General features: G+C 48.9%; 1 protein-coding gene across 3 annotated transcripts in view; it reads right to left on the reverse strand.

Annotated features, from left to right (window-relative positions):
* Positions 1-9,143: 9,143 nt before the first annotated feature.
* The window catches only part of VWC2L (von Willebrand factor C domain containing 2 like), a 47,958-nt gene continuing 44,135 nt past the window's right edge, over positions 9,144-12,966 (reverse strand). For 2 of the 3 annotated variants that reach the window (XM_048309626.1, XM_048309627.1), the window contains one exon: positions 9,144-11,177. In XM_048309626.1, coding sequence (XP_048165583.1) covers positions 11,029-11,177 — 149 coding nt within the window. In that variant the 3' untranslated portion in view covers positions 9,144-11,028. The remainder of the gene's footprint in view (positions 11,178-12,966) is intronic. The other variant, XM_048309630.1, reaches the window with a different exon arrangement.

The raw sequence follows: 12,966 nt of genomic DNA on the forward strand, positions 1-12,966 counted from the left end.
AGAGACAACCAGCAGCCAATCTGCCACTGTACAAATAAGGTTGTATTTCTGGGAGCAGTGTGTGGCATAGGCTGCTTGTGCACGTTGCTGTCATGCTTTTTGAGGACTTCTTGAGATTGTTTCAAATTTTATTGGAAGCCAGTGTGGGAACTGTGTTTCTGCTGTTTGATGAGGAAGCTTGCCTAGAAAGAGGCCCAGCTAATTCAGCAGGTAGATTTGGACCAAATGCCTTTAGTCACATCATGAGCCCTTCTGAAAGGAATGAGGGGAACAAAATACATGGAAGCAATTTGCTGGAAGTTTTCTCATGCAGGTTTGAAAAGAACAGAAACATTTGGCCTCCAAGAGGAGAACCTGCCACCTGTGTCCTCTCAGGGCATTTTATGCACATGACCCAGATGGGTCCCTGAACTGGCTGGTTAATAATTCACATACTTCTGGAGCAGCCTGGATTGATCATGCAATGCCCAGGTGACCCTACAACCTGTTGGGAATAAGGTGCTGGGAGAACTTGAATTACATGTTGGTCATTTTCTCATCTCATATATCACAGACTGAAAGCTTTATGACTTCAGAGCTTACTGTATTAATTTTATGCATGAGTGCTTTATTTTTGCCATATGAGATCTATCACTGGCTTACTAGAGCAAAATATCATTAGACCTGGAAAAGGATTTGGTCACTTAAACTTTGTCACCAAGGATCATTGCACACAGATTATGTAGGGCTGTACTGTGCCATTTCTCATGTGTTTATTAAGTGATTATAAATATCCAACTGCATGCCTTCAGGGACAGTTGAGATCTGTGACTGCAGTAACATTTCATTTAGAAAGGTGGCACACAAGCAGGGATTTGTGTCTTGGCAGGGCCCATCAAAGGGTTTGCCTGGTGAGAAGGTCTGTTCCACCTTAGGGAGCTCTCCACTGTTTTTAAGGATCGGTCATAGGTTGGACTCAATGGTCTCAGAGGTCCTTTCCAACCAAAATGATTCTGTGATCCTGTTAATATTGTGCATTTTCTGACATCCTGGTGGCTGGCCAGGACCCTGAGGCACCCAGCCTGCAGCCCATGCCAGAGCCCTAGAGTTAATCACATTGAAGTACTTTGGCTGCTTTGTTTTCCTCCATCTCAGTTCAGGATGTCAGTCTTGAAAACACCACAAACTTTTCAGAAGTGCTGAGCCTACAGTGTCCATTGTTTCAATAATAATGAGTGGAATTTTAATATGAACCCATAAAATATAGTTGTTCACCCTGAACATTCAAACTACTTCTGCAGAAGCCATTTACTGGCATGAGGTGATAGGACAAGGGGCGGTGGCTTCAAACTGACAGAGGGCAGGTTTAGATTAGAGTCAGGAAGAAATTCTTTTCTGGTGAGACCCTGGCACAGGATGCCCAGAGAAGCTGTGGCTGCCCCATCCCTGGGAGTGTCCAAGGCCAGGTTGGATGGGGCTTGGAGCAACCTGGGATAGTGGAAGGTGTCCCTGCCCATGGCAGGGGGTGGAACAAGATTGGCTTTAAGGTCCCTTCCAAGCCAGGCCATTCAATTTCCCAGAGTCCGAAGCTGTGCAGGACCACAGCTGTCCAGCCCAGAGCTCTTCCACTCCTCAGTCACCAAGACCAAAGAGCAGCCCACATCTCCAGACTTCTCTTTCCATTTGCTGCCAAGACTCCCAGCAACCTGATGCCTTGAGCCAGGTTTTCCAAAGCACTCTGGCCTCTTTGCTCACTGCAGTAGGTTTTATTTTCCACTTGTAAAGCATTTGCAGGAGAGCTGGTAAAGGCTGGGCCTGTTTGGAAATGGATGCTTCTTTAGGTCCCTTCTTTTCATGTAAAATTTTATATTAAAATGTTTCCTGCTGGGCATGTAAAGCACAACCTGGAAATGTAGCTGTTCTCCATTTCTGGATTTCCACTTATAAGTGAGCAACTCAGGCCCACCTTTGATTCAGTGATCCACAGAAGAAGAAACAAACCTGCTATCTGCCTCTTAAAAGTTAATTAATGCTTCCATGATTCACTAATGGAAAAGACGGAAATGAGAAATAGGTGAGCAGTAAAGAGCTGCATAAATTCACCAACAAAGCTGAAGCCTGCAATTGTGTTCTGAGCCTGAAAACACGAAGAAATGGGGTTTAAATGATTTGTGACCAGAAGAAGGAAGAATTTCCTTCTGTTACACGACTTCATGTAACTTTTATTAGTTTGATGATGTACAGAGGGACTATTTCTCTTGGAAATGGCTTTTTGGTTAACATTTCATTTTCCTCCCCAAAGTTAGCTCTCTTGCAGTGATATGAAACACAGCTTCCTGTGATTTCCTAGCCCCCAGCTTTATTAACAGCACTTGTTGTCATTGCAAATGATCTATTTCAGGCCAGGCCATAAAGCTCTTGTCTTGCAGGTGAGCGAGCCCTTGCCCTTTATCGCGCAGCATTTCCACAGCAGGGCAAGGATGAAAAATTGGTTAATAAAAAATAGCAAGAATAAAACTCATAATAGGTTGCATTGATAGTTGCATCGCTTTAATACTGGCTGCTTCTCTTCAGGAATCTGAGGCTGTGCACTAATTTAATATCACTAAATTGCCCTGGTATTTGGCGTGATCTGTCCCGATATTGCATTTCCAGCCGTTGTCACTTTGGTATTACTCAGTGCATCCAAATAACACCTGGGAAAGTACCAAGGTCACTTCTACTTGCAAAAAGCACAGGCTTCCAGGGTCTTAGAGGTGGTGCAGATTACCTGGCAGTGGATTAAGATACATTTATCACCAAATAGATATGAGAAAATCGGATGGAGCGGCCTCTTGCCATGGGAATAATTTCCTGTGGAGAATGGAGCTTTTAAGATCATGTCTTGGGAATGGGGAGAGATTCCTGGTGTTGTTGGTGCTGAATGTAGCATCTTCTCATGAGGACAGTTTTTACCCCTGCATCCTCTCCCAGGAGTAGGTTCTGGTCCAAATTTCTGTTTGTTTGAAGGGAACGTGGCTCAGTTGTTCTCATGTTTCTTTCTTTTCACATTTTCTAGCCTGCTTGGTTTCTCTTCTCAGAGGTAACAGAAAGGCTGTGATGCCTCAAGGCTTCCCTCCTGTGCTGTTGCCCACTGGTGGCCCCTGCACATGGAGGCTGCAGAATCTTTGCTATGTGTTATGTTCTACAGGTGTTTCTATTCTCAAAAGAGTGTTTTTAGTCTCAAAAGCTAAAGCCAAATGCCCTCATTGGGTAACACTACTTGAAGAGTGTGTCTGACAAAATGACAGAACCAGTCTGTGATGTGGGTGGATTTCTCAAAGCCTCTCTGTGCCCTGCTCAAGGTTAGAGCTGCAACGGGCCAAGCCTGGGCAGTGGCAGAGGATGCTTCAGTGGTCAGGAATTCAGGTGTGCATCTACCTAAACTTCTATGTGGACCTAACCTGCAGGATCTTGTCTTCCATTTGGGAATTTCTTATTTCTGCTCTTAACATGATTTCACAGAAAAAAATTCCTGTGTTTCTGCTCCAAGGCATCACACACTCACGGGTAGCAGACAAACACTGGGGGAGTGGGGGGAGTTTTGGCCTAGGAAATGATGGCTTTGGTTTGTGATCCACTTTCTCAAATCCAGAAGGATGCAGAGAGGTGGGACTGCAAATGGTGCTTTGATCCCCACGCGAGACCAGCCTTGGATCTTCTCAGAAGCACCCAAGAGGAGCAGGCAGGGGAACTCCATGGTCTCATGGCATTTGTGCCATGATTTTAAGGATTGTCCTTCCCTAAGTGCCTCCTGCTCCCTTGCCTGAGGCACCTGTGCTTCCTTCCATTTATTATTTTTCACGCTGCTGACAAAAGCAGTGGGATTTAGGATGTTTTTTAGGAGGGCTTAAATATCCCATGGAGCTTCAGAGCATGATAGCAAACACACTTTATTATCCAGGCACGTGTCCATTTGCTTTCCTTTGACCCTGGCGGGGCAGGGAGGGGCAGTGCTGCTGTTTGTTTGGAAATGCAATTAGCCCAAGTGCGCAGGCCTGCGGCCAGCCGGGAGGATAACCTTGAATCCGGGCAAAGTGAGGGGAAATTTAAAGCCATCTGCAGCTCCAATGGGTCCCCACACACCCCTTTGGCTCGCAGCTTCTATTCGTGCCAATAAAGTGCGAGAAGATCTGCGATACAATGGGAAATTGCTTCTTTGGGTATCACAGTATCTTGACTTAGAAGTGCTTTAACCTTGGCCTCAAGCTTCCTGCGGGGCCTGTTTGCTGTGCTGCAGAAGTGCCGACACCAGCCAGGAACGTATAGGATTTTCCATCTGAGTAAAATTAAACCCCGAAACCTTTACCATCCTCTCGATGCCAGACATGCTCTACCTGCATTAAGTTGAGCTTAATGGACTGCAAAATGAGCCTTTCAGCATGTATGGGAGTGGATTATTTGCAGGAGAGTAACTTCCTCACATTTTTATCTCTTCCCTTTCCCAAAGCTTTTGTCCTTTGGAAAAAAAAAAGAGAAAAGGCAAATACAGCCAAATTATAGGAAGAGAGTCGGGCCCTAGAAAGTCCGGAAAACTGTTTGGGCAAGGCAGAGGGTGCATCCCTCTGGTCAGGTAAGTAATGAAAAGAGCAACGACCACTGCTCCCAGTCTCTTAAACCAAACTGATGTTCATTAGCCAAGTTCTTGGTGGCAGTGTTGGGGATGGTACAAACACTCCAGGCCACACTTTTCAGCATGCCAGCTGAACTCCTCCCGCTGGCTTTATTGCAGCCTTTCCCGAAGTCCTCCAGGGTAGGACCTGAGGCTGCAAGAGACAGAGCCTGCTGGTGGTGGGATGCTCCTGTCTGCACTCTCCACTCATCATCTCACCCTGTTGCACCAGGGGTGGTGGTTTTACACTGAGGAGGGTCAGGTTATGCTGGATATAAGGAAGATGGTTTTTGCAATGAGGGTGGTGAGACCCTGGCACAGGTTGACCAGAGAGGGAGTGGCTGCCCCATCCCTGGAAACATTCAAGGCCAGGTTGGATGGAGCTCTGAGGAGCTTGGTCTAATGGAAAGTGTCCCTGTGCATTGCAGAGGGGTTGGATTAGATGGACTTTAAAGGTCCCTTCCAACCCACACTATTCTGTGAGGCCATGACCATCACAACACCATTTGGAAAGACAATATAAAGCCTGGTGAGCCCCCTTTTTCATCTGCTTCCGTGGAGTTTTGCCTTCCAGATGCACAAGACTTTTTTTCCCAGACTCCCTAGGCTTGGGTTTGGCTGTTTCTCCAAATACAGAGCCAAGCCACTGCTGGAATAGCCGAAAAGACAATCCCTATGGGCAACAGGATAATCCCTATGCACAACCAGGAGGGAGAGTGGGCTGGTGGTTTCTCTTCAAGCTTTCATGGGTTATCACTGTCAGGAGAACAGCAGCGTGGAACATTGTGTGTTTAATGACCAAAAGTACCTTCACTGTGTCCTTCCTGGTGCCAGATGCCTTACAGTCTAAATGAGGATCTTTAATAGTGGCATTAATTATTACTGAATTCCTGCTTTGTCCCACTGAAACAAGTCTAATAGCTCACACTCGTTCTTCCTCTCTCCCCGTCCTTTCCCCAGATCACTGTCTGCTGTATCTGATGCCAGCATCAGAAAAGCTCCTTTCACCTGACTGCTTGGGGCACCAGCACGGGGTGATGTGCACAAAAGGTCAGGCACAGGTCCCAGCGCCAGGGCTGCTCCATGAGCTGAGGATCAGGAAGGCTGCATTGGGAAGGATGCCCTGAAACTGTCAGAGGGTGTCACTTGGTGCTACCATACCCATGCTCTTGCCTTCTTTTGTGGGAAGCCCAGTGCCAAGAGAATATCAGCTCCCAGCTCCCAGGGATGCAGGTAACTAACTGAAATAATTAATTAATTAAATGAAGACATCTCTTCCCTGTGAGGGTGGGCAGGCCCTGGCACAGGGTGCCCAGAGAAGCTGTGGCTGCCCTTGGATCCCTGAAAGTGCCCAAGGCCAGGTTGGACACTGGGGCTTGGAGCAACCTGGTCTGGTGGAAGGTGTCCCTGCCCATGGAAGGGGGTGGGATGGGATAATTTCTAAGGTCCTTCCAACCCACGCCATTCCCTGATTCTATGAAATAGTGGCTCCAGGGGAGCCAGCACAGCCAGAGGACAGGAACTCCTGAGAAAGGAGAGGCTTCGTCTGTCTCTTGAGCAGCCATGGGTAAGACCCAGCTGCCTGCCCAAAAGATGAGGTCACCTCTGCAGATGGGTGCAACCATCACCTGTCCTGTCCCCAGGGGCGAGACCAGTCAGTTCTGGCAGGGACACAGTTTCCTTCTGTGCCATCCCAAAGGAGCCTGGCTTAGCTTTCTGGTTGGATTTTCTCTTTCCTTCTGATTTCCTAGAGCATAATTATCCCTTTGTCTGTGTGGGGCTGAGTGGGGGCATGAACTGGCATCTTCTGAGAGCAGAGTTCCTTTAGGTAATGGAGTTAGTAATGGTATAAAGATTCTTTCTCTTAAAAAAAAAGGAACTCTATCTGCAAATACAAATAAATCCATATGGTATATTAGATGGTCATTTAAAGGTTCCAACCCAAACCATTCTAACATCCTAAATATATAAATACAGGCACTTCCCTTCCATGCCTTCCATCCCCTGTGTTTTAAAAGCTAAGCTTCCACACCGCGAGGAAGGTGGATTCTTGATAAATTTTTCATTTTCTCTATTGACTTGCTATTGCAAACCCATGTCCATTTGCTATGTAAAGGGCATTCATTTGCCATATATCCACATGGGCCCTCTTTCCCCTTTAACAACCACCAAAGAGAAACACTTTATTGCTCTTGCTGTGCTGGAATCCCGGGATTTGCTCTTTGCTTTCACCTCTAGCAGAGCTGTGGCTGGATAGGGGTTGCTGCAGTGGATTTGGCATCCAGGGGGTGGTCACCAGGGCACTCAGCTCACTATTGCCACTGAAGCCGTTATCTGCTGCTGCCTCAGGAGCACTGGTAGGATGGAGAGTGCCCAAAATTCAGGATTTTCCCAGTCTTAGCCTGGTTTGGAGTGTGCTTTGCAGCTTCCTGGGGGAGAAAGACATTGCCCTGCTGTGCTCCGGAGCTGAGTCAGTCCCCCTGGGGTGTGCAGGAAATAATTCTGTAATTATAAAACAATCTTGACTAATGGCATATTAATGAGGACAGGGAAAGGTGATGCTCCTGGGATGGGCTTCCCCACTGCTAGGAGGAGGAGGGAGCTGTACACAGCTGCTGCATTTGGGGGGCAAAAGATGGCATCACATCAGGGAGGCGTGGGTGTACGAACCCCAAGAGGAAGGGCTTTTTCGGACTCTGGGTCTGTTTCTTCTGCAAAATTCACTGTTGCTCCTGCTGAAGGTGTTGCCTCTGAGCTGTCCCCTCTCTGACCTGCTCTTTTGCTCCAGTTCGAGTCCTTTTGGCTCCTTTTGATTTTCTAGCCACATTTCCTAGGCTGTCCCATTTCTATCTCCCCTCATTTTTCCAACCCATAACTCTACCTTCCCCTACTTTCTGCCCTACCAAGCCCCCTGCTCTTCTCTACCCCTCGGCATCTTCCCTCACCTTTATCCACCTTCTCCATCTCCCACAAATACCTGTTGTATTTTCAGGAGTGCTAGCCTGGGGGCACGGGGAGGATGGTGCCCACGGAGGAGGTTGTGCTCCCCCATCTGATAACATAGGTATCAGGCACCTTTCCCTTTAGCTAGCAGCCTCTGGAAGCCCAAGATGAACCTTTCAACAAGATTAAAGAGATGGTATTAATTGCTATCGATCACGGGTCAACAAATTAAATTGCATCTGCAACTGCATCTCTGAGAGGTCTAAATGAGAAGAGTAGTTAATGGGTCTGGCTGGCCCAGAGCTGTGATTAATTAAAAGCAGAAATGAACTACAACATTTAAAAAAAAAAAAAAAATAAAAAAGAAGATTGGGATGAGGATGAAATTCTGTAGGGTATTTGGAGAGCGCCTGATGGGATTTCAGCTCTGGATCCACCCTGGCCTGACAGAGGCTGATGGGAAGTGGAGCTGGTGGCAATGATTTTTGGGGCGGAAACACTGCCCACCTATGACTGGCAACTCTTCCACATCAGCAGTGCAAGTTTTCTTAGAAAATGATCTGTGCCCTTCGCTTCTCCCTGTGGTCCCAGACTGATGCCTTGGTGCCTGGGGAGAGCTGTGGGATCCCTCAGTGGGACTGTGTCTCACACTGCTGGATTTGGGGGAATCAGACCCCTTCTACAGTCTGAGCCATGGACACCTTGCAGACACATCCGTGATGGGATCTGCAGGGCTTTCCCTCATGTGACCCAGAGCTTGCTCCAGCTCCCTGTGCGGGGTCAAGGGGTCCCCCTCCATCAGCCTTTTCCCCATTTGGTTTTAGACACAGTGCCCTGAAAGAGTGAAGGGCAAAACCCCGAGCATTCCCATGTTCCTCAGCAATCCCACTGCTCTTTCCATGCCAATCCAGTATCACAGCATCCCAGTGGCAGCTGGGAGAAAAGTACTCCTGGGTGGGAATAAGGGCGCTACTGTGACTCCTTGGGAAATAATGAAGTAGCACAGCATGGAATGGAGATGGTGCTTAATTAATAATGAAGAAAATAATAATATGTGGCACGTATAGTGCTGTACTTGTTCCAAGCACTGTACAAACATTAACTACAGTAATTAAGCTGTAATTAATTAGAGTAACTACTAATCAGTGTAAATAATGATGCATCTGGAGGTACCAAATGGGGTTTGTGAACTGAAAGCAAATTTCCATGTTCAGGAAATGGCATCAAATATAAAATGGCACCAGTAAAAGGCAAAAGCAGATGGAGGTTAAAGTGAGAGTCCATGGCAGCTCCCCAAACGGGAATCCTGGTTTGGCACAGCAAAGCTGGTGTACTGAGTTACTGCTGAGACACTCCATGAGCAACCCATCCCATCCATGGGATTCTCATGGCCACTTCCAGGCTCCAAGCCTGCTCTTCCCACCCCAGCTGCACTCACCAATGCTGTGAAGAGACAGGGACTGGAGCAAGGGAGGAGATGGGGAACTGGGAGCTTGAGGGGCTGATGATCAGCAGAGTAAAATACACCACAAATATATAATTTTGGGGTTTTTTTTGCTGGTTCACACACTTTATATTTAACAAAATAATTTTTTAATAATATAGTCTTTTACACATCAAATATTGTTTCTAGGACCCCTCCCTCCCATTTTTACAGATTTTCTTTTTTTCTCACTAGTTTCAGGCACACTATTGTTTGAAAGTTTTGAAACTGGATAGTCATTGACAGGCAACAGCTTACGAAGAAATGTGGCGATGACGTCTCTAATGGTACCAGCTCGGCCTGCAGGGAGCCAATGCTCAGCCACAGGACAGCAGTTGCTGTGCTAAGTGCTCCTCCCACCCCTGCCCTCCAGGAAAACACCAAAACGGGGAAGAAATAAAAGTATAAAGGCAACAGTGTGTATAAACTGAGCCTGATGTGCTGATCTGCTTCGGTGAGGATGCTGTGGGGAGGATCTGCTGCTGTTGCTGTCGAGAGCAGGTGTGCTGGACTGGAGTCTGAACTCTGAACAAAAGAAGCACCACCACCCTCATGGCCTTGACCAAAAAGCAGGGAACCAAGCGTGGACAGTGATGGGAAAGGCCCCTGCCCTCGCCTGCGCAGGCAGGGCAGGGAGGTGACATTGGTGGCTTTTCTTTCACAGTATCGCTTGGAAACTGCAGCCTGAGAAAGCAGGAGGTGCCAGTGCTGGAAAGCCAAATGGGGACCCTTGGCTGCTGGGATCCATGGGGACCTCTGCTCTGACAGGCAGGCACAGAGAGCAGCTGCTTTCTGCTGGGTGCAGCCCAGCCCTGCTGCACCGTGGTTTGCTTTATCCCCAGCACTGTGGATGCTCCCAGGGAGAGCCAGGGCAGCTCCCTCCCGCTGTAGCAAAGGGTCTTACCTGCCAGCTGAGCCAGTTTAGTGCTGCCACAGATGTGGGGCATTCCTGGAAACCTCCAGAGTGGGGTGATCCCATATTTTAACCGTGACCTGCTGTTGCTGAAGGCAATGGAACACTGCCCTTGGCTCCAGCGAGAGCAGCCTCGGGATGGGACAAGGCAGGTGAGCACACATGCTCAGCCCAAGAAACAGGAACAGGTGGGGCCCTCTTCCCTCTGCTCCACCACTGCTGCCCCAGCCAGGAATCACACACAGACAAGCCAGGTCAGATGTTGCTTTCATGGAGCACCTTCTGGTTGGCTGCCCCAGCCTGCCCATGCACCTGCCGTGGGCTCTGCTCCCATCAAGGTCACGGTCACTGTGTAGGTGTCTTCAACTTTATTGTCCCCACTCAGTGGAGAAAGTGTAACACAGATACAGCTTTGTGTCTTGGCTGTACAGTCTATACCTGTGCATCTACCTCAGTCCTGCTGCAGGTTACATTCCAGTTGGGTTTTTTTTTAGCCCCCCATCCCTTTCAATTTCTACCTCCCTCCTGTCCTTAGTGCCACCTGCGCTTACAGACACAATAAAAATGCTCCATCTATTGCTCCACTCATAGCTGTATTGTCCCGATGATCCCAGCTTAGGAAGAGGCTTAAAAAAAAAAAAATCACAATAGCAAAAAACCCTCAAATAAATAAATGTGAAAAACCCCATGATCCACACTGTAGAAAGTGAGAGCAGTGAATCGATCGGTGCCTCGGAGGCATCGCCAGGCCAAGAACGTGCGCGGGCCGTTTTCCCGCTGTCCTCCCCCAGTCCGAGCAGCGCGTCCCCACCAAGCCCTGGTGATTACAACAGCACAGCAGGCACCTGCACACCCGGTACAGAGTAACTAAAGCGGGAGAGGAGCTGCAGGGGGCACAGGGAGACCCTTCCCCGCAGGTACCGATCTCTGCTCGTGTGGCACCCTCGCAGGGCTTGCTGGTGACCCTGCTGCAGCTGGCGGGAGGTTGGACGCGTGGGCAGCACTGAAGCCGTTCCTTTGTCACCATCACCACGAGCGGGTTGTTGGCCAGGGGTGCTGCTACAGAGCCTGCTTGCCCTGGCACTCGCGCTTGGAGCACTGCGCCGGCTTCCACCAGTCCCCGTTGTGGCAGTGGCAGATGTTGCAGTCGTCCACCTTCACCTCGATGCCCGCGGGAATTATCGTGGTGCCCGCAAAGCAGTTGGGACCTGTGGAAACACACGGGGGTGACAGGATAAGTACTCTGTGTTTGGACTGGGGGCAGCAGCTCTGCTCTAAGCCTGGGACAGGTAGGCCAGCCCCTTGCTGCGCTCTGGCCACGCCACCACTGCTGCCGAAATCTGCAGCGATGCTCCTGCCTTGCTCAGTGCTGAGCCTTGGACCCACAGCAATCCCTTCTCTCATATTTTGGTTGCCCTCAGGCACTAAAGGGAAAAAAAAGGCCTTGAAACTTTCCTCTCTCTTTCTGCACCCAGCCCCTAGAACAAATGGCATTTGCGCTCAGCTTTTTCTACTAGGTTGACCACTAATTTAGTACCTCTTTCTCCTTAAATTTTGGCTGCAAGATGGACAAGACCATGAGGACAAGCATGAGGACACAGCCCAGCCTTCACTGCTCCAGCCTGGTGAGCCTGCAGGGAGCTGCAGGGGCCGGAGCCAGTTCATCCCCTAGGGCCATTGGCAGCCATGCTCCAACACCACGTAACCCCAAGGACCTCCACCAGCTTGGAGCTATTAACCATAAATGATTTATTGCATCACCTCTCAAATAAGCTTTCTGATAAAAGCTGGGTTTTTTTCCCTCAAAGATAATTCCTTTAATCTGCTTATTATTGCTTTGGGTCCTTTTTTTTTTTGGCTTTATTACACAATATCAAAGCTGAGCAGCAAGTCAGCAAGGATCTTATTTCCCAGGCACAGAATGGTTGGGTTGGAAGGGATCTTAAAGCCCTTTCCTCCTCCTCATAAAAGCCCCACAAATATCCACTGCCCATCTGTCCCTCTGCAAGCTCTCTCCTCTTTCCCTCCTACTCCTTCACCGCTTAGTGCCAGGAATTAATGTCAGAGCCAGCAGCACACACAAAAAATTCAAGGCACTTGCGTTGGTGGCATTGGGGAAGCATAAAGACATTTGAGAAGTGTTTAATGGCTCGAGTGCTGCTCCGAAATGCTGGCCACTGGTTTTAATCTATGCCTCCAGTGCACGAGGTGCATTCCAAAGGCGAGAGCGTGTACAGACATGGAATTATGGGCAAGTTGTTCCTTAAGTCTCTATGAGGCTGGAAAAGGCTGAGCTGTAGCCAGCCCAGTGCCAGGCTGCCATGTTTTATAGTCTCAGAGAGCTATTTATGAGTGCCCTGGCTTCAGTAAGATGCTCCTCAGGACCCTTTGTTGAACAGGCCACAAGTTTGGCAGGGCTGGGCTTACCCAGACAATTCAGGGTGCCTGAGTGTGACTTGTGTTTCAACACCCTCCCACCTTCATTAAGGGCCACTTCAAACGTGGCTCTACAGCAACATTCCACATCCATCTTCATGAGGCCACACAGAAGGGCCTGAGAAAGATGCCTTGGACGGCTCCTGTACAGAATTTGGGGTGACAGGGTGTACCCCAGGGCTGCTGCTTCCTTCCATGGGCAGCACCTGGGAAGGCAGGCTGCAGCACTGGGAAGGTCTGTGCCGCTCCATGCTGCCTCCTCCTTGGCCTAGCCAGCACGTGAATTCCAGGATACCAGGAAGAAGCAGGCTTTTACTGCAGACAAGGAGATTCAACTGCACTTGTTGAGCCAGAGCACAGGTGACACAGGGCTGCTGGCAGTGGAGGAGCCTTGGGAGTGGGGATGTTTTGAGGCTGGGCTTCGAGCTGGACAAGCTCCAAAGAGCCCCTCCAACCTCAGCCATTCCAAACTGCAAAGAACTTTAGAGCCAGGAGCTACCAGCCAAGAGCATGAACAGCCAAACCCCACATAAGCACACGTGGTATCTGTGGTTTTCCTTG

The sequence above is a fragment of the Corvus hawaiiensis genome, chromosome 7, assembly GCF_020740725.1.
Source record: "Corvus hawaiiensis isolate bCorHaw1 chromosome 7, bCorHaw1.pri.cur, whole genome shotgun sequence".
In the NCBI taxonomy this organism is placed as follows: Eukaryota; Metazoa; Chordata; class Aves; order Passeriformes; family Corvidae; genus Corvus; species Corvus hawaiiensis.